General features: G+C 38.5%; 1 protein-coding gene across 6 annotated transcripts in view; it reads right to left on the bottom strand.

Moving 5' to 3' along the window:
* Window positions 1-20485, bottom strand: part of Fam13c (family with sequence similarity 13 member C) — a 117305-nt gene that overhangs the window by 17529 nt on the left and 79291 nt on the right. For all 6 annotated transcript variants that reach the window (XM_058578033.1, XM_046419768.2, XM_046419766.2 and 3 more), the window contains 3 exons: window positions 15555-15639; window positions 3467-3677; window positions 2163-2301 (listed from right to left, as the gene is read on the bottom strand). In XM_058578033.1, coding sequence (XP_058434016.1) covers window positions 2163-2301; window positions 3467-3677; window positions 15555-15639 — 435 coding nt within the window. The remainder of the gene's footprint in view (window positions 1-2162; window positions 2302-3466; window positions 3678-15554; window positions 15640-20485) is intronic.

Raw genomic sequence — 20485 nt, 5'->3', positions numbered from 1 at the left:
TGCTATTAATTCCATAGTCAGGATGCCAGGAAGGGAAGTCTTATTCACAGCAACCAATTAAATCCTACTGACATATCAAACCTCTAACCATAGCCTGGCTTCCTGACAGAAAGGGCAAGGGGAAGCCCTATTTCCTAGAACATCCAAGGATCTAATTACATCAAAGAGTTATAGACAGTAAAGAATGATGACCTTGAACCTCTTCTTCCTCCTCCTGCTTCTGCATCCATCCTTGCGCATAAGTACTTAGGTGTGTCTATCCTCTTTAAACTTTCTCTAAACAAAAGCAGGAGATGCTTAGAGAATTTCTGTTCCAAAATAGGCAACTTGTGGATGATTGCTGTAGTCAAGGGAAATAATTCAGGATCTGTGGCTGCAGGTAGAAATCCAGGGAAGATTTAATGTGTACAATTTCCCTTCATTTTCTGACAAGGCACAGACTGCTCAAACTGATTAGTTAACAAAATCTAGAACCACTCCCTTTATGAAAATACTACAATAAACATTATACATGTGTTCACTCATTTTAATACCCTTAAACTTAAGTTACAATTGATAACTCAACTTTACAGATGGACAAACTGAGACTCAAGTGTGAAGTAACAAGTCCAAAGTTGCAAATTTCTTAAGTGTCTGGCTGGATTCAAATCCAGAAGAGTCAACAGGCCCTAGGAATGGACCCCCTAGTTGTTACTCTACAGAGTAAATCAAAGATCCAATAACACTCCAGCAGCAAACAGGTGAAATCAGCTTCTCTTGGGATATCTGGACCTTTCAATATATGGATACTTGAGGGGTCGTGGATGTAACTCAGTGAAAGAACACTTGCCTAGCATGTTGAAGACCCTGGGTTTATGCATCAGACCCACAAAAAAAACAAAAACAAAAACCCTGAAAAAGTAAAATATGGACACTTGAGAATTTTACTTCTACTCCTAAATTACAAAGCCCACTCGTCTTTAATTCACTACTCCAAGCCTCAGCTGATAGAACACAAATACTTTAGGCGATTTATAAATCTTCACTGGGCCTCAATTTCCCTATCTTTGGGGGGGGGGGGAAAGGCTTAGCGTTCCCTCCTGCTCCATTAAAAAAATATAGCAAGTAGCTGTGACTGCCTGACTTTGGAGGAGAGAAGGATCTGCCACAAAGTGACTGAGGCTGTCTTGAAAGCCAGTTTTTTTTTTTCTAATTTTTAAATTTTTTTATTTTGCAAAACTAAAAATCACTCCTTAAAACCTCTCTTTTAGTGAATTTGAGGCCACACAGGACAAGTTGAACAAAAGAGTGGAATCTTACCTATTCTCAGCTCCCTCCCCAGAACTTATACTCACAGTTCCACTTGCCTCTGTACCAAGTGCTTAGTGAGCTTTAAATATTTCAAGATGTATGAGAAATTTATTTTAATAACAAGCTATTCTGGGCCTTCTTCCAAAGACCCAATATCTTTATGCAATTCTGCATGAATATGATTTTTCTCTATGTCATAGTCACTATGAGAGAAAACAAAAGCAGCATTGGCCATCAAGATGCTTACCTATGGCTCTTGTTGTTTCTTACTGAGAAGAGACAAGACTTGTTTTTATAGCACTATACTACCAGCATGAAGACTGGTGTCTGATTGGAAATGATTGTTCAAGTTTGTTCTTATGAGGGGCCTGAAAAGATCTCATGTGAGAAGTCTCCACTCGACAACCAGGAAATACTAAAATCATCTCCCTCTCATTGTGCTGCACCCTTAGAGAGTCTGCCCTTCAAGTACATAATAGGTTCTTATCACAATGCAAATAGAAAAAGGTTAAAGAAAAAAAAAAGACTATACTTCAAAAGTTTTCCAAATTTTGGTCCTAGATAATCTAGTGATAGTAAGATTCCTTAGGGGAAAAAAAAGAATAGCAGGAGAGAGGGGGATGAATACTAAGTTCAGAAATGAGAGTTAAAATCCATCACTGGGAAGTGTCTTAGAGGAGATAACTGGCAGCATATGAGAACAAGACAAGAGTCAAGATGGGAACTCATCAACAAGACCTAGATTGACCAGTGGGAACAGAACTGTCCCCTGACAAAGAGGGGTACCCAAATAGGAAGGACAGAGACTCAGGAAGGTCCACACATCTCAGCCTAACACGATCTGTTCTCATATTAAATCTTAAGGTGCTTACCCGGTATTTCTTTTCTTGTTCAAATTTCTCTTCAAATTTCCGAATTTTCCGCTTGAGGCTCTGGATGTGCTTGGTGAGCTGGGTAATGGTCTGTGGCTCCTTGCCATCACCACAGCTACACCGAGAAGAACTTCGGGGCCTACCATGATTAGAAGGAGGGAAAGAGCATGAGAAACAATGGTACCCCAGTAAACACTGCTGCTTGTTCTACAAACCAACATTATCAGAGAAGGCTAGAGTGCAGTTCATAATTTGATGAGTCAACCATCTGCTCATTAATAGCCCTGATAACAGAACTGCATTATGAGCAGATGTCCTCAGGGTCTTTAGTAGACAAAATGTCAGAATATAAGTCCAGGAAACATGTTTCTTAAAATTGATAGAGGCCAATTTAAAGCTCAGAAGAGACACCCATATTGAGGTGTTATCTTCAATAGGTTACATTAGCCACTCTTATCAACAATTTCAAAAGAAGATTTATATTAGTGTTTAACTTTGTTGACATAAAAAAGCAAATGTTTTCAAATATGATGAAAAAAATGGGCCTCCTCCCCAGAAAATGTGTACACCGTCACATGACACATATTTTACATGCTATAGTAATAATCACTAACTCCCTCAAATTCAAGTAGATAGTCAAAGGACCCAGTTTAGATCAATTAAAGAATGAGTTATGGGGAAAAAATTTAGGATTTCCTGGGCATATTTTCAGCCAAGGGATTCTCAGTTTTAGTTATACACCAAAAGGATTTATGAAACCCCCAAATAAATAACATATATTATTCTTTTATCTTATTCCAATGCCAAATATAAAAGTCCAAATGGAGTGGATTGAGGGAAATATATCTATTTAGATATCTACATCTAATTTTGGGGAACACCAATTATAAGTTACCACTTTTCTAGAGTCTAAGAAACTGAGGTGGCAAATTATCTAATGTTTCTATAATCCATCCATTTACACCACTGTTTGACAAGGAAAAATAGATTGCACTAATTGAGAATGATATTCCTGATACTAGAACATTCATAGGATTAGAATTCTGGTAATTTCACCAAAATCTTTTAAAACCTGCATGCTCCTAATTAGCTCGTCTCTCATAACCATTTCCTCCTTAGGGATTAAGTCCAGAAACAGGATTCCCAATTAGAAAGTACACCAATTTTAGCTTTATCATTCAGATCTCACAGTTGCATTTTGTCAGGTTGTTTGCACTATTCCAGAGGCACAATAGTTCATTTGTAAATGTGGTATTTGAAAAACTGTATGAAATGAAGACTATTATAAAACAAGGTTTTCTTACATCATGAACTGCTGAGTGCTGGGTGGAGAAGGGGCTGACTCAGGGTCTAAATTGAATCTCTGGCTTTGGCTAAAGATGGAGCATCGTGGCGACAGCAGTGGGTTGTCACCATCAGTGATGTGATAAAGCAGCCTGCTGGTCCCAACAGACTGGAGGTCTTCTGGTGTGCTGTCGGCTTCATTCTGCCCATCTTTGTGGACTGGCATGGGGTCTGGGGAAACAAGATAATTGATCAACACTTAGAAGTGACAGAGGGCTTGAAACTGTCATGTTCCTAAATAAAGATCATAAACATTCATTATAATGGCTTGCCTCTTTGTCATTTCTTCCTTCTGGGGATATGAAAAGCTTTCAAAATACTGTCATGTTTTTTTTTCTCCCCTCACAGAACACGGGGAGAAAATATGACAAAGCCGCCAACAACAATAAAAAAGGAAGCATTATTTCAATATGAGTTATTCAATCAGCATAACCCAAAACTACAAAAAAATATTTTTATTTCATAGTATTTGCATATGTTGGAGGATATATGACAAAGTATGAGGGTGAATAAAAAGAGAATGAAATTGAACTGTAGCAAAAGATTATAGATTATGAAGAATAAAAGGGATAATAAAATTGCCAGCAAAGAAAGTAGGAAGGAAGAAAACAAAAAAAGGAAGAGAGGGAATGGGAGTCCCCAAAGTGAAAATTATCCAACAGTTCTCAAAAATTATGGAGATCTTTGCTCATCAACATGGAATAATGTTCAGAATATGCTAAATGGAAACCACAGGTGTCACAACTAAGCAGTAATGGTTTCATTTCACATATATGTGTACAAATAAATGTATCAAAAGATCAAAGTAGTTATGAAGTAACTGCAAAACATGGTAAGATTAGGAATGATTCTGTTTCCTTCCTTGAAATCATATGTAACATTTTACTTCAGACAAAATAAAATGGAAACAAGTCCTCCAAAAAAAAAGTCCTCTCCCCAGCTAGCCAACCCTGTGCCTGAATTCTTGCAATGGCCATTCTTTTAGCCCCCCACCTCAGGAGCTTGAAGGTGAGTACAGTACAAGCACCTCAGTCTTGAAGGTGAGTACACCTGTGCTATGGACGGTAGGAAGTGAGATGTGTCAATGAAGGATCCTCAGGACCTGGATAAAAGACTCTTCACCTAGGGCTCTGGAGGCAGCCCAAATGAACTTCTTGATTTTCCCTAGCAGACAAGTCAGGACAACTCAAGTTTTTTTGTAATGCCTACTTCTGTAAAGAAAGTGGAAAACGGATTTTCTGAGTGAATAAGCAGAATCAGAAAATACTGACAATTCACTTTTCCAAAACAAACATTTATCACAATTTGTTACTGGATGAATCTTAATCAGATTTAGAATGACTCCTTATTCTCTAGAGCTTGAAATGCAATTTGCTTTGTGTAACATCAAAGGTCTGATTAGTCCTGATGTGTTTTCGGTTGGCTTCCCTTCTGGTGGGTTGTACACTGGAAGGGTAGACAATACTTCCCATTGTATCTCTGAAGTTCGCTGACAGCACTTTTGTCAGAAGCTGAGGATAGTGAAGGCAGAGTGGACCCAGGTGATAAAACAGCAGTGCCTGCACTGAGGCTGGGCAGGAGCCATGATGAATAATAGGAACAAGACCTACTATCCAATAAGTCTTGGCACATACAGTACAGTCACCTTCAGAATCCTCCAGAAGATCCTACCAAATCCTTCCCTTAAACCATCAGGCTCTAGGAAGAAATATATTTTATTCATGTTGCCTATTTCTTGGAATTATATTCTGGTAATAATGGAGAAGAAAATAATCTTTAGCAAGCACCTGAGATCAGCATGTTTTTAATTGAAATTGCATAAGTTCTGACACCTTCAACTATTCGCCTCAACTAAGGTCCTGAGGCCCAAATTAACATAGGTCTGTTGTTGTCATTTTATAATGTCCAAACGGAAGCCCTTGGGTTCCTAGACACAAGATCATGAAGTAGAGCTGGGAAAAGAGTTCAATTTATAAACCCCACAGAGTCCTAAGATACAACTTCACAGAATCACAGATCACTTTGAATGGCTTTTTTTGAACTGTATTGCAATAGTGACGGTATACCTCCATTTAGGTGAAACCACTTTCAATGGGCACTTACATAATTTACCAGTACTGCCTAATTAATATCCTAATCTCCCTTTCCCTTCAATTCACTACTGAAGGAAGCTGGGAGCCAGAAAGATCCCAAAAGCAACTAGTTGAAAAGACACAGAAACCCAAACTGGTAATTTGGTAAAGCTTCAGTTTTTTGTCCAAACTCACTATTTGAGTTGAGAAGGGGTTTAATTAAATCAGCTGGCATCTGTATCAGTGTGTGCATTTATGTAGACAGAACCATTGAGCTCTTTGGTTAAAAGAGGCAAATGTAAATTCAGAGCCAGCGCTGCTACCCTCCTGGGAAAACAGCACAGGCCACCACTTTCAGACCCTGTTCCTAATGGGGAGGGGTCTGGAAGATTCCCCCTAGAGTCACATTATTTTTTCTTCCAGAGGCAAGGGCAGATTTTCAGAGCCTGTGCTGTGATACATTATGGTTTAGAGGAAGGGGTCTGAAAGCCAAGCATCTGCCATGCCTGTGCTTTTATTATGGGACTCCAATCAATTTCGCAACCTCTCTCAGTTTCCTTGTTTGGCCCATCTTTCTCATAGAGCTGTGATAAGAAAAATAAGAGGAGATTTGCTGTTCAAAACTGTGTCTTTAGTAAATAAATACCTATTGTATACTTAAGATTTTTGTTAAAAGGATAGACCATGTTGAGGGCTCTTACTCCGGTAAAATGTTCTTCTATTAAAAAAAAAGATTTGTAACAAATATATCTTTTTAGGAAGGTAAACATAAGTTAATGAAAATTTTGGGAAGAATAAAGCTTTCCTGAGAAGGAAAGTGAGGAAGCATCTCAGATGCAGCAAAGACTTAGCTGACCACTAGGTAAGAGAATGAAAATGATGATCCTTTTTGAACCCCAATCTCTTAATATGTTAAATGGGGAGAATAATAATAATGCCTGCCTCACAAAATTGAGGATGAAATGAAATAAAACTGTGTTCCTATAAAAATTTTGCCATACCATACACATCTATATGTTTACACTATTTTTATACACACATATATATAATTTATATATATGCACACAAACATACTTTTGGCTTACAGATTTTGAAATATTTCAGCTTCATACCGAGCAATGATGATCAAGAAATCATAAACTTGATGTTCTAGTCACATTTTCTCAAACTCATACACATTAAAATAATTTGCTCTTAAAACTAATAACATGCATCCATGCATCCTTTGTATAGCATACTTGGTGGAAAAAAGTAGAATAAGGCATAGAAAAACATGATATCCATGCAAATCATTTTAATCATTATTATTAAAATAAGACACTTAAATATTATTTTACTGAGCCCTTATGGGGTTAATATGGGAGGTGAGAATCAGCATATCCCTCAGTATCTCATCCCTATCTCCTATTAGTTCTTATTTATAAATAACTAAGAATAATAATCTAATAATATCTAATATTTATGGAGTGACTCATGATGTCTTCACACTTGCTCTGAAAGTTTTCACATATATTTAATCTTCATAACAACCATATGAGACTAGTAGTAATGTGATTCCCACTTTAAATTCAGTAGGGAAAGTTGTCTAACTATGCTAATTCAATTCAGGGAGGGTTTGACCAGTGCCTATGGTTGAAGAATCCACATCTCTACTCTGGAAGCTGAAGTGTTTCTGGCAACCCACTCACTGAGCAGTAGGGAACACGGAGAAGAGAAATAATTATCAGTATGTGAAGGCCAAGAGACCACTTCTTCTCTGGCTGCAACCCCAGGCAGAAGCAGATGCTATATTACAGCTGTTCAATGACTCAGTCAGATTTTAAAATATATCTTTTTAATGTGAGTTTTTAAAGCAATTCAAAATTGAAATAAATCTCTCTCTGAAATAGCTTGAGAGGCACTGTTGAAACTTAACTGTAATAAATCAGCTACAGTCTTGTAGATTTGTTAAGTTGCACCCTCAGATTTGCCTATTGTGGTGGGCTCATAGGTAACATTCAGCTATATCCCCAAAATGCCAAATATCAGCCTGTGTTGGTTTTAAAAGCTAAATGAGCCAAAAGCATGTCCATGATTCTAATGAGGTTTAAGCATTAGAGTTCTTACCCAACATGTCTAAGGACAGATAGAAGGGAGGATAATAGTGTCACAAACACAAAGAAAGCTGCAAAAATAAGAGACAATAAAAAACATCTGATGGATACATGATGCTTTCAGTTTTAAGTATACTGAATTTAAGGTTAAGAAGATACTAATAAGGGTTAGCTACAGGGCCAGATGACAAAGAACCTGTAGTCATCGCAGTATATCCACCACTAGAGAAACATGAACTTGGCTGTTAGAGAGCATTGAGAGAGAAGAAGCGGGTAGGGCTGGCTGACCTAGCAGGTAGAGGCATACACTCCAAGCAGGCAGGAAAATTTGCCAACCATGAAAGTAGGGCTTGGCTTCATGACAGGGACCCTGTAGGTCCCAAAAGACAGTTTGCCATCACAGGTGAAAGCATGGGTTGCAAGCTCAGAAAAATCTAGAATCAAGTCCCAGTTTGCCACCTGTGTGATCTGGGACACAATCTTTCAAACTCAGAAAGAGACAAATATTATTAAGGAAAATGGCTAATGAGCCATGTCTGATTTCTGGGAACATCATTTTCCCTCTCCATGTCACCCAAGTGAAGCCAACTACTCACATAACAATCAGGCTGCCCTACCTAGGTAGAGGAATCTTCCTGAACTGTGGAGCTGGGGAAAGAGTAAGCATCATCTATGATAGTGCTAATCATCCAGAAGCACCCTGTCAGAGCAGAGAGAGAGCTGGGTGTTGTGATGCTCTTCAGTTTTCAGCCTAATTGACTCCCCAGGTCTTCTAGTCAATTCCTGCACAACTGATCATCTCAGTGGTACAGTTGATAAAAATCAGTTATTAAGATGACAGAAGCCATTTTCAGAAGGGAGCTTTCATTTACAAGCAGAAATGCTTTGAAAAACACAAGGAACATTAAATACACAAAGTAGACGGGAAAACTGCTGAAGGAAATTCAATCTTCATTGTGAGCTGTACATTTTCTGGGCTTATCCAAAGTCAGTTAGGAAGCATAGCTTTCAAGTGTCTATTAGTTCGGCTGAATTGGTCAATTTGATCAAAGAAGTTGGATGAGCAGCTTGACAGAGCCCCCAGGAAAAGATAATTCTCAGAGAACCAGAAGACAGGGGAGAGGTTGACCAGCTGGCTCTAGGCTTGGGAGGTATCTGGAGCAGTTTCAGACACCAAGCTTCTACGTGCCATCAGGCTACTCCTAACCTATAAATATTATAAGGATGGAAGAACAATACCAAAATAACCCAAATAAAAGGTATTTTTAAAATGACTACAACATGTGGGAAATCTCTGCACAGAGGAAAGGTGATAAATGAGAATTCTCTGTATAATCTACTCAATTTTCTATAAAATTTAAATTTAAAAAAAAATTCTTAATTTTTTAAAATGAATATGAGTCTGCTGGCTAAAATCCTGGGCTCTGGAGTCAGAGTTGTGGGCTTGGCCTGTGATGCCACTTGATGAGACTTGTTACATGTTTGGCTAGGCAAGCCTCTTCAAATTCAGTATAGGGTTGTAGTGAAGATAATCAGGATAATGTATGTTAACACAGTATTTGTCCTAACTTTACAATTGAATTTAAAAAACATTTGTGAATAATCACCTGGCAATTTGCACTGTACAACTCATTATTTCCCTTCCTATAAGTCAGGTGCAGAAATGGCCACAGAGAATTACTTTATCCTCTATAAATTTTGAAATCATTTTAAAAATACTTTCTTTGGAAAACAAGAAGTTAACATAACACTCCCTCCTTTAGAAGCTATCAAAATGGTCATAAAAGCCTCAGATAAAAAAATTAATAGAACTTTTCTAGTCAACTTATAGGTGTAGCACAGGACAGATTTTATTATAACAAATGTAGTTTCAACTTTAATAGGTGGTAATTATTTAACCATCAGCTCTACAGATTATTGCCATCATAAATATCTTTGGCTTAAGGGAACTAGTGTAATGTCAATGATATGCAAGATTTGAGAGGGAATCTAAGGAGTAGGAAATGTCATTTATATACCCTGAGAGCAGTCATAAATTCTTACAGAGTAGTATTTAAAGACAAATATAAACAATATTAACTGGAGGAAAGGCAACATAAATTTTGAACAGGGCAAGAACAGCCAGCTTTTTAAATAGTGGTAGCTAACATTTATTGAGTATTCATCATGGGCAAGGTATGAGAAATTTCATATGTATTATGCACTGTAATCCTCACAACAATCAAAATAATATGCTTTCTACCATTTTAAAGAAAATAAGACTGAGACATAGAAATATTAAATAACTTATCCAATATCACCCAACTAGTACATGAAGTTCTGCAAGGAGTAATGTTTTAGAACAAAGCAGAGTCAATAAGTATAACATATTTTGGGATTCAAGAAGTCTATAGAATAGTTTTCATATCTAGATTGAAAACAAAAACAATCACTTCATGGTCTTTTGGCTAAAATCAGGTGTAAAATAAAACCAATGATTGGACCATGAACATTAAAAGTATGTACCAAAGGGCAGAGTCAAATTAAATAGCTTTTTGATGGACCAGTCAGTATCAATCCTTGCAAACAGATCCTGGATTAATCTTATTTTACATTTCAGAAATGACACAGAAGGGGAAGTACAGAAGTCTAAGTTTGCAAATGATGTTGACATCTTCCAATGAGTAAAAAACACAAAGCAACCACAGAGCCAACTCACAAACAGTTGTAGATACCTAAACTGTGGGTCAAGAGGTAATGGAATTAAAGAAAATTAATCTTCAACTCTTCTTTTCTAGATAAAACTACTTTTAACAAATAGTAAGCACTAAAATACTAGTTTGAGAGTGGATCTCATTTTTGTAGCTGAATAGAATATTCTGATAGAACAGAAAAGCCAAGAAAATAGCGTGCACCTTTAGGAAGTGATTGCAAAACATTCCTATGGTTATAACCATCTTGTAATTAGTTTATAAAACATCCCAGGCCTGTATTTTTTAAAATATTAACTTTTACATTTGAGATGATTATACATCCACATGTTATCATAAGAAATGACAGAGAGATTCCTTGTCCACTTTTGCCACTTTGATCTAGTTTGCCTCAGTAGTAACATTTTGCAAGACTATATAACTTCTGCCATATTTATGAATAAAATTCTACTAATAGACTCCATCTGGAATACTCTTGCAAGTCAGATAAATCAAAACAAGTGCAGAGGCCTACAGATAGTTCAAATCAGTGGAGCTGAAATGAAACTGGGAACAATGGTGCTGCAATAGGCTAATCAACTACAAATCTAGGTCTTTATGAATTTTAAAAGTAACTTTCAAAACATTAATTATATGACATGTATATAGTGTATATTGACATACTTTCAAATTATAAAATATTAGAAATATGGGGACTTCACACTTAGGCTACTTGGTAAACAGCAAGTGGTAAAGAGTTTAGACTATGAAGTCAGAGTGGGGAATTCCCCACTCGGACCTATCCCCTTTCCTCCAACCCCTCCACTAATCTGTAGCCATGGAACCTTCAGCAAATTGACTTTCCAAGTTTATTTCATCTTCTTTAATGTGAGGATAATAATGAAACCTACCTCATAGGATTCTTATGAGAATAACATATGAAAATGCATGCAATGATTTCTGATACAAGCCAGGAGGTCATCTAATTTTGTCATTCATTTAAAAGCTATTTAATGAGGTGTTTCTAAACATCAGCACTACTGACTTTTGAGATCAGATAATTCCTCCCTGGGGGCTGGGGCTAGTCTTATGCATTGTGGGATAGTTAGCAGAATCTCTAGCCAGTACTTACTAGAAGTAGCCAATAGTGCCCACTCCTCAGTAGTGACAAATACTGTCTCCAGATATTGTAGAATGTCTCCAAAGGAGAGGGAAAAACAATAACAATAGTAATAACAAACCATAAACCCCCATTGAAACCATCATTTTAAAGGAACCAACTTAGGACAAACAAATGAAGTTCTATTTTCCACAGTAGTGGCTATTTTTTAGTAAAATAACAAGTGGTGCATAGTGAAAATGCAGAAAGATCCAAAAAGGGTTTGAAATCACATAAACACACACACACACACACAAAAAAAAAACAGTCCATAAAGCTTCTAAAATATATTTGGGGATTCTGTATACTCCTGAGTTTGGAGACTCTGTTCTTACTGACTTTCAAAGTCTCACTAGGGCAGCCCACCAAAAGGATGAAAAACCAAGGATTGGATAATCGGCCCCACCCTAGAAGGATACTTGAGATGCTTTTCTGTTCTAGAAATCCAATTATAAAGTTTTCTGCAACAAGAATATATTTCATGTTATCCCTAGTATGACACTGTGTTCTGGAGTGTGTCTGAACCTTCTTGCATGTCAGAATCACCAAGGGAGCTGCCAACAGATATTCTCAGCCCTCAGATCTCCACTTTAGTTTTATTTTTATTCTCCACTTTAGAAAGTAAAAGTAAAGTTCATTTCTAATTATTAATTTATAAATTATTTAATAGTTATTATTAATAATTTCACTTTTAACAAAGTAAAAATTAAAGTACGTTCCCAATTAATTGGAAACTACTGGTCAAGTAGGAAGTTTCTTGAAATACGTGAGAGGTTGGTCAAGTTTTCTTTGACTCTGCCCCACTTCAAAGTCTGCATTAGGATGGGACCTACAGATTATACAGAACTCTTTATTAGAATAATTATAGACTGCAAATGGATACACTATATTAGTAGTATCTTAACTAAATGAAAAATTCAATCTGAAAATCAAAATTTTAGCCAAAAGGAATTAGAAACTACTATAAAACTATTGCTTCTAGTAATAGGTCTCAAGTCATTGCTGTTGACAGTTTTTGCTAAACCTTCATACCATCAATTATCCTTGGTGAGACAGAATAAGAGTTATGCTTAGTCATGTGGAATGTCAAACAGTCCTTCTGCATACTTTGAAAATAGCAGGCAGTTAATATGGCAATCCTCATTCCATTTTCCATTCAATGACACCAGAATAGATGCTTACTAATTCCATGGAAGAAACATTTATTTTAGCTATAAGAGGCTATTGATCTAGTTGGAATAATTTTTCAGCTTATTATGTAGGTTTCCGTCTCAGTCAGTTTAAGTTGCTATAACAAACTACCATAGACTGGGTAGCTTATACATAGGAGAAATTTACTTTTTACATTTCTGGAGGCTGGAAGTCTGAGGTCAGTATGCCAGCATGGTCAAGTTCTGCTGAGGATCCTCTCTCAGGTTGCAGATGGCTGACTTCTTATTGTATTCTCACATGTCAGAAAGAGAGCAAGCTAGCTTTCTGGACTCTTTATGATGGCACTGATCCCATTTATGAAGGCTCCATTCTCATGACCTAATTACAACCCCAAGGCCCTACATCTAAGTACCATCACACTAGGGATTAGATTTCAACATATGAATTTTGTGGGGACACACAGATTCAGCCTAGTAGTTTCTATCTCACAGTATGTGGTTTGCAACCTCTTGACTAGTGGATCCCAATACTCAGGAGTGTTTATGAAATATGAAGAATCCAGGACTTCTACCTCTGACTGTTAATGAAGCCTGAGAATCTCCACAATCAACAAAAAGCTCTTCCAACATAATGGCTAAGAAGGTTCTAGAACATTGCTGAAAACACAAGGTCCCTATGGGGTGCCATGAAGAGAATTATTTTTAAGTTACTATAATATATTACAGACTTATGATCATTTGCGCTAATATTATATGAACACCTATTGGCAGGGACTTACCCATCAAAATCCCCACAGTTTCAAGGTATTAAAAAAGAATCACTCAAAATAATCTGTTTAGAGACCCCCAAGTTAGAAACAGCAGATCTGAGAACATGTTTCTTCCTGCTGAAACACACATGGATTAGAAAATGTATGGACTTCCTATAAGAATGCACACATTTTAGAAACCAGTGAGACAAAACCATCCCATATTTTCAATCATGAAAGTATCTTACAAATGCCTGTCACTTTGACAATGTCTCTGCCAAATGACATATGCCTTAGATCTCTGAAAACAACAAGTTTTCTAGATGTTTCTAGAGTCTAGTGCTCTAAGATTCTCTTAGAAGGGCTCTGAGATAACTCAAATTTATCTACATTTTGGAAAATCCAGCATCCAAATCACAAGCCTCTTCTGTAAGAAGCCTTTGCCCATTTCTGACATTTGATACTTAACATGAACTGTATGGCTGAGTCTCCTTCATGCTAGCAACCTCACCACAAACCGGTATTTATTTTCATTTTAGAAAGAGTGTTAATAAGCTTTTAACATAATGTCCAGCCAGAATGAGAAAATGCAACACTATTATTGATATTTAGAAATAAAAGTCATGATTTAAAAAAATATATACATATACACATATATACATATACACATATATACATATATACATATACATATATACATATACATATACACATATATACATATACATATATATACATATATACATATATATCTCCAACATGCAACAGATATTGAACCCTCTTTGCTAGACACTACTATAGCTAATCAAAAATGTCAGATAATTCTGAAGTTAATGAGGATCTGGCTTGAGACTTCTTTATGTGTTTTGTATGCTATTTGTTTGGAGAAGGTAGAATATGAGGTTGTGGGAGAGAAAAAGGACATTGTCAAATACCCTAACTTAAACCCCTGATCAGGGCCTCACCCAATTTTTGCATTTCATCCAAACATAGTGGCCAACAGAGCAATAGCATTCACAATACAACAAGGACAGCCAACTTCCCAACAATGTGTATCCAGGTAATTGACCATTTGTAGTAATGTCATACTAGGAGGCCTTCCTTAGTGTCCTTACTATAACTAGTATTATTTCAAAAGTCACCTTAAAGATTTAATAAAACATACATAAAGTGCTTAAATAGTTCTTAGATCATAAAAAGGTTTAAATAAAAATAGTAGCTACTCTTGATTGTTCCTATTAGCCACTATTATTAATAATATACATCTCAACACTGGAGATGACTGTTTGGCCTGCTTAGACCACCTGGGACTGCTTTAAACAGTAGTGTCTTAAATGTATTATTGCTAATGGTATTGTAGTAGATTACCTTTGTAGATCTCTTCCTTCAACTCTTGGAGATTAAGGATGTCTTATAAACAAGCTTACCTAAGTCTATTTCTACTATCTATCCAGAAAGCAGTCTGCAAGACTCTGACCCATTTGTTTTAGAAAACACAAGCTAGGCTCTTATTTCTACTCATATAAATTAGTGCTTCTTTCTGCTCTAAGTCTTTCTGGGAGCATTAATTTGTCAACCAATATATCACCCTCAGGATTAAAACTACAATAACAGAAATACACTAACAGACTTAATTTTGAGACTTTTTGACACATAAATTAGTGCAAAAAATATTGAGACAGAACAAGAATAAAGGATCCAAATGAGTGAATAGTAGAGCACTTATCTCCACTTCTCCTGTCTTGATGGGTCATCTTATAAGCATTGAACAAGAAAAGAGGAAGTAGTGTTGAAACTCCCTCAAATATATCAGGAGTTCAAAGACAGACAGCATAGAGCATCTAGGTTCAGTGATATAAAATAACACACCACTCCTTTGTCATAAGAGACCACATAAGAAAACCCAGATGAGAAGGTATATGGGTGATTTCAACTGACTGACACCCATTTAAAAGTCTGACTTTTGGTCTGAGCCAGAGAGATCTATGTTACAGCAGATCTTAATTCCTTCCGTTTCCTCTCAGCACCTTCTGGGCAACACTTGGGCTCTCATGTATCACCATTTCTTTCAGGGGCTCAGGTGAAAGATGAAGCAGCAAGAGGATAAACTATCTTGAGAGTATGATCTGGGACATCCCCAAACCCTGCCTCTTACCTGCAGAATCTGCCTCATCGGCAGGCACACTTTGGGTTGTCACGGGGGCTGGCTCCTTGATTCCATGCACCTGGGGAGCTTCTTCCTGGTTTGTCAAAAATGCAGAACACAGATCAGATTCGAGAGCTTGGAGCTTCAGCAAGGAATTCTGCCAGCAAAAGCAGAACATCAGGCCAGCTAAGTAGATGCCTAACACACAACGGTGGGTCTGCAGCTCCTGCAGGCACCTTTCTCCAGTGCCTGGCAGGAGGGTATCGTGGAATAGCTGCTTCAGAAACAGAGCTGGTTGTGCCTCAATCAGATGCGCATTATTCCACATGCAGCCTCAGTTCCTGCCTCATTTAAATCCTAATGTATATGGATTATCAGTGACCCATGGGACTGGCGATTGATTTCGTCAGCAAACGACGCTGCATCTGGAGAACCAATCTCAGAAGGTATCTGCTTCCTGAGCGCTGAGCCTTTACGCTTTGCAAGTGTTTCATTCATTGTGCTGACATCAGGAGTCGGTGACATTAGGCCCCTCCCAGGCTACCATTCATAAAAGCCATCGTCCCTCCAATGCAAAGACTGCAGCAAACCGCAGTGCACAAAGAGTTACTGCTGCAGAGGCTCCCTGGCATCTGGGAGGGGCTTCAGGCTCCCTCATCCACACTGTGGCTGTGTGTGCATCTTCTAAAGTTACTTCTCTCACATGGGATGGCTGCAGCTGTCTTGTATCAAGAACAGGGTGAGGGAGACAATCTTGGTCCCTCAGTTTAACCTAATCACAGAGGGAGAAGCAATTTATCTTTCTTAGCCCCCAGTACAATCTCATGCCCACTCCTTTCATTTCTCATTTTAAATTTCTCCCATGTTCTTACTAAGAACAAGTCATACAGACTGACGCACATATCCTGCCATGATGCAGATGCTCAGAAAACTAATTGCCCTAATGAGGTGAAAGTGAGTCATGCCCGAGGCTCTGGCTGAGTGCTGCTCCTTGACAATGGGCAAGCCCTGCGGGTCTCAGGAACTCTTCCACCCACCTGGTTCCAGTTCCAGCAAGAACAGCCATAGAGAGCAAAGAAAATGATCCTTTTCCTTCTATAACCTCCCAATATACACATGCTCCTACTCACATACTACCTTCCACACAGCCAAGCACCCTCCTCCACGGCTCTACTCCATACCTCATAGACGCCCTTATCCCTATCCCTCATCCATATATCCTATTCCACACACACACACGTACACCCCCCTTCATACCCAACCCACTCTCTCTACTCCACAAACACCCTAACCCACAAATGGCCCCCTTCTTCTGCCTCACGCACTCCTCATACCCTACCCCATAAACACCCTCACACGCAACTGTCACTCATACCATAGTCTACACACATAAAACACCTCCCCACATTCATACCCTACCTACCATACACTCACATACCAACCCCATACTCTTCACCCTGTGACAAATATACACCCCATTCCTGATTGCCCCACATACCTACCTCTCCCTCATAATACCCAGTACCTCACACCAACACCTATTACTTCATATCTTATTCCAGAAACATATACCCCCATACCCCACACATATTCTCATACTTGGTCTCACACCAACACTACTACCTTCCATTCAATACCAACTCCCACACAGTCAGCCTTAACCCTTCTTTTGACATGAGTAGCTATCAGGCTATACCAGTGTTTTAAAATCTGTTCACCAAGCAATGTCTTAAATATTAGCTCCTCTGCCGCTTGGAAAGCAGTGAGCGCCTTCTCTGCCAGATATGGGGCAGGATCTGAAAAAGTTTTCTAGTGCTCAGAGGCTGAGAGAACACAGCTCAGATGAAGCACCTGCCTAAGACCAGACATTTTATGACTCCCTCCTCCTCCCTGAGAGTTTTCCCAGCAGCTGAGTGCAGGAGCAGGAGCTCCTGAGTGTTAACGGGAGGTACAGAATGAGCAAGGGCACGGAATTTCTGGAAAGATTTAGTAGTTAGTAACCAACCAGATGGCATGCAAAAGAATATCAGACAAATTTCCTACCGGAGGGCCTTGGAATTAGAGTGACCTCTCAAAAAGAGCAAAACTGCTCTGAAAATTTAGAAATAATGCCATGGGAATGTAAAATGGTGCTGTCACTATGGAAAAAGTATGGTGGGCCTGAAAATATTACAACTAGAATTACCATATAATTCAGCAATTCCATCACTGTGTATATACCAAAAACAATTGAAAGCAGGGACTTGGACAGTTATTTGTATACCTATGTTCAAAGCATTTTAACAGCCAATAGGAATATTATAGACTAAATGTCTCTCTCCAAAATTTATAAGCTGAAGCTCTAACCTCCAATATGATTGTATTTGAAGACAGGACCTTTAAACAGGTAATTACCTTTAAACCTAATCCAATATAACTAGTGTCCTCACAAGAAGAGGAAAAGACACCAGGGATGCTCCCACAGAGAGAAGGCCACATGAGGACCCTGTCAGATAGCAAGTATCTATAAGCTAAGGACAGATGTCTTAGGAGAAACCAACACTGCTAACACTCTGATCTTGAAATTCCAGCCTTCAGAACTGTGAAAAAATAAGTTTCTGTTGTATAAGTCATCTCATTTATAATATTTTATTAAGGCAGCCCTCAAAAACTAATACAAAGAGGAAGCAACTCAAAATGTCCATGGAAAGGTAAACGGATAAACAAAATGTGGCATATACTTGCAATGGAACATCATTCAGTATTAAAAAGAAAATTCTGACACATAGAAAAACTCTGAAGACATTATGTTAAGCAAAATAAGCCCAGTCACCAAAGGATGAATACTGTATAATTCCACTTACGTAAGGTCCTTACAATAGTGAAGTTCATGAGACAGAAAGTAGAATAGTGGTTGCCCAGGGCTGGCAGTGAGGGAGATGGGGAGTTATTTTTTAATGGGCACAGAGCTTCAGTTGTATGCAATGAAGAGAGATCTGGGGATGAATGGTGAAGATGGTTGCCATCAATATAACCCTACTAAAAACATACACTTAAAAGTGATTAAAATGTCAAGTTTTATATTATATATATTTTATAGCATTAAAAAATGAAAGATAAAAGGGGATAGACCTTTTACCTATAATTCTTTAAAAAATAAAGTTATGGTACCAGCAGCCTGGCTCAAACTCATATGTGCTGTTTATATTCCTGCAAAGTAAAAGAGGGCACAGATTTCAGGTTCCTAAAGAAGTAGAAGGGACATCAACTCTGCTGTGTACTGTGGCTGACTTTAGGCAAGCATCCTGGCTATTCCAAGCCCCAGTTTTTCATTTGTAATAAGAGGCAAAGATAACAGTCATGATGGCATTTGCTATGAGGGCTGCTCAAGAACATAATGCGGGAAGGCAGGCACTTTGCAGAGCCACCAGCATGAGGCCCATCCTCCAGCACTGGACTTCGTGATGAGTATGAGCATCTCCAAACCCTAGGTGTCAATGGGAAAGCCCTGACCGTATAGTAAGGACATACTCCACACTGTCTCTGAAGCCTCCACCTGTTGCTCCACCTCTTAGGTCTCACTTCTGTACCTGCACAGCAAGGACCTCAGGATAGATGACTTGTAAGTCTCCTTCCAACTTGAAGGGAGAGAAAAAGCAATGTACTGAGGATTGAGACCCAGAATCTGGAACCAATGGGTACTTAGACTACTTAATGGAACAAAGAGTTCATGCAACATGAACATTAAAAAAAAAAATCTCATTGCATACAAGTACATTATACTTCATATTCAGAAACTTCTGAATCCCCTTAGAGACAGAGGTGTAATTCTGTGACCCCATAATGATTAGAAGTATGAACCAGTTGCTCTCTTCCATCTCCCTCTGCCATTTTCTCCTTCACTTATACTCATCTGAATAGGATTTTGAGTGCCACAGATCTATTTGCATGGCTGGTTTGCTTAAAGGAATGGGAAGAGAAAAGAACTGGCAAATGGAACAGGAGAGAGAAGATGAAGGTCTCAAGAGTCAAGAAGATCTTCAAGTAGAAGGGAACACATTATTGCTATAAAGGACAAGAAGACAGAATGGAAGAAACTCTGCAGATCATCGGCTCTCACATCCCAACCCTGTACTGTCCCATGACCTGATGACAACCAGCCTTTTGGCATTACAGGATACTCTTATGTCATCCTGAACAGAAGGTGGGAACTGGGACACCCCATATGGGTAAGGTCCACGACAGGGTACCTTTCTTGGTGACCAGGTAACCCAAGGACGGGGGGAGGGCAGACTTACCTAGGAAGAGTCTATAGCAACGTTGCATGCATGTCTTTCCTATGGACAACAGGAGACTTCTAGCCTGTAGTATCAGGACTGAGCCCCATAGAGTCACACCAAGAAGGTTTATGGGCAGCTCTCACCACACAGGCAGGGGTCATGTCCCTCTGGCAGACATGGTGCTACTATGCAGTGCTCATGCTAAGGCAGCTTTCAGTGCACAAAGAGCCTTACTAGGCTCCAGAGTATGAAATGAGCATCAGCCCCTTCCTTATGGGGCCTCTAGTCCAGTGTAAAAATAAGTGAGCAAATGAGTAACAATGACATTTATCATTTTTTAGGGCTATGCAGGAAAGAAATGGTGAGCCCATAAAGAGTGTCAAAACTGCCATTTCACTAATCTGACATGCCTAACCTGTGACCTTTAATACAAGAATGTGCTTTGCCTTCTATAGAAGCATGATGAAGTACCCTACCTCACTTGTGATTCAAGTGCTACCTCAGTCCATCCCTTCTCGCCTGGGACTTCTATTCCCTGTGAGACTAACTGCCCCAGCCAATCATTCAGAGCCAGCCTGCTAATGCTCTTCCAGGTTTATATCCAAAGTCTCCATGGATGGATACCTAGAATCTTTAGAAAAAATGAGTAAGGGTTCATGGATTCAATAAAGAATGATGACT

This window comes from Marmota monax, unplaced genomic scaffold (assembly GCF_021218885.2).
Source record: "Marmota monax isolate L192 unplaced genomic scaffold, Marmota_monax_Labrador192_F-V1.1 WCK01_AAM20220418_F8-fsc00019, whole genome shotgun sequence".
In the NCBI taxonomy this organism is placed as follows: domain Eukaryota; kingdom Metazoa; phylum Chordata; class Mammalia; order Rodentia; family Sciuridae; genus Marmota; species Marmota monax.
The sequence above is the reverse complement of the archived record's forward strand: the minus strand, read 5'-3'. Positions and strand labels throughout refer to the sequence as shown.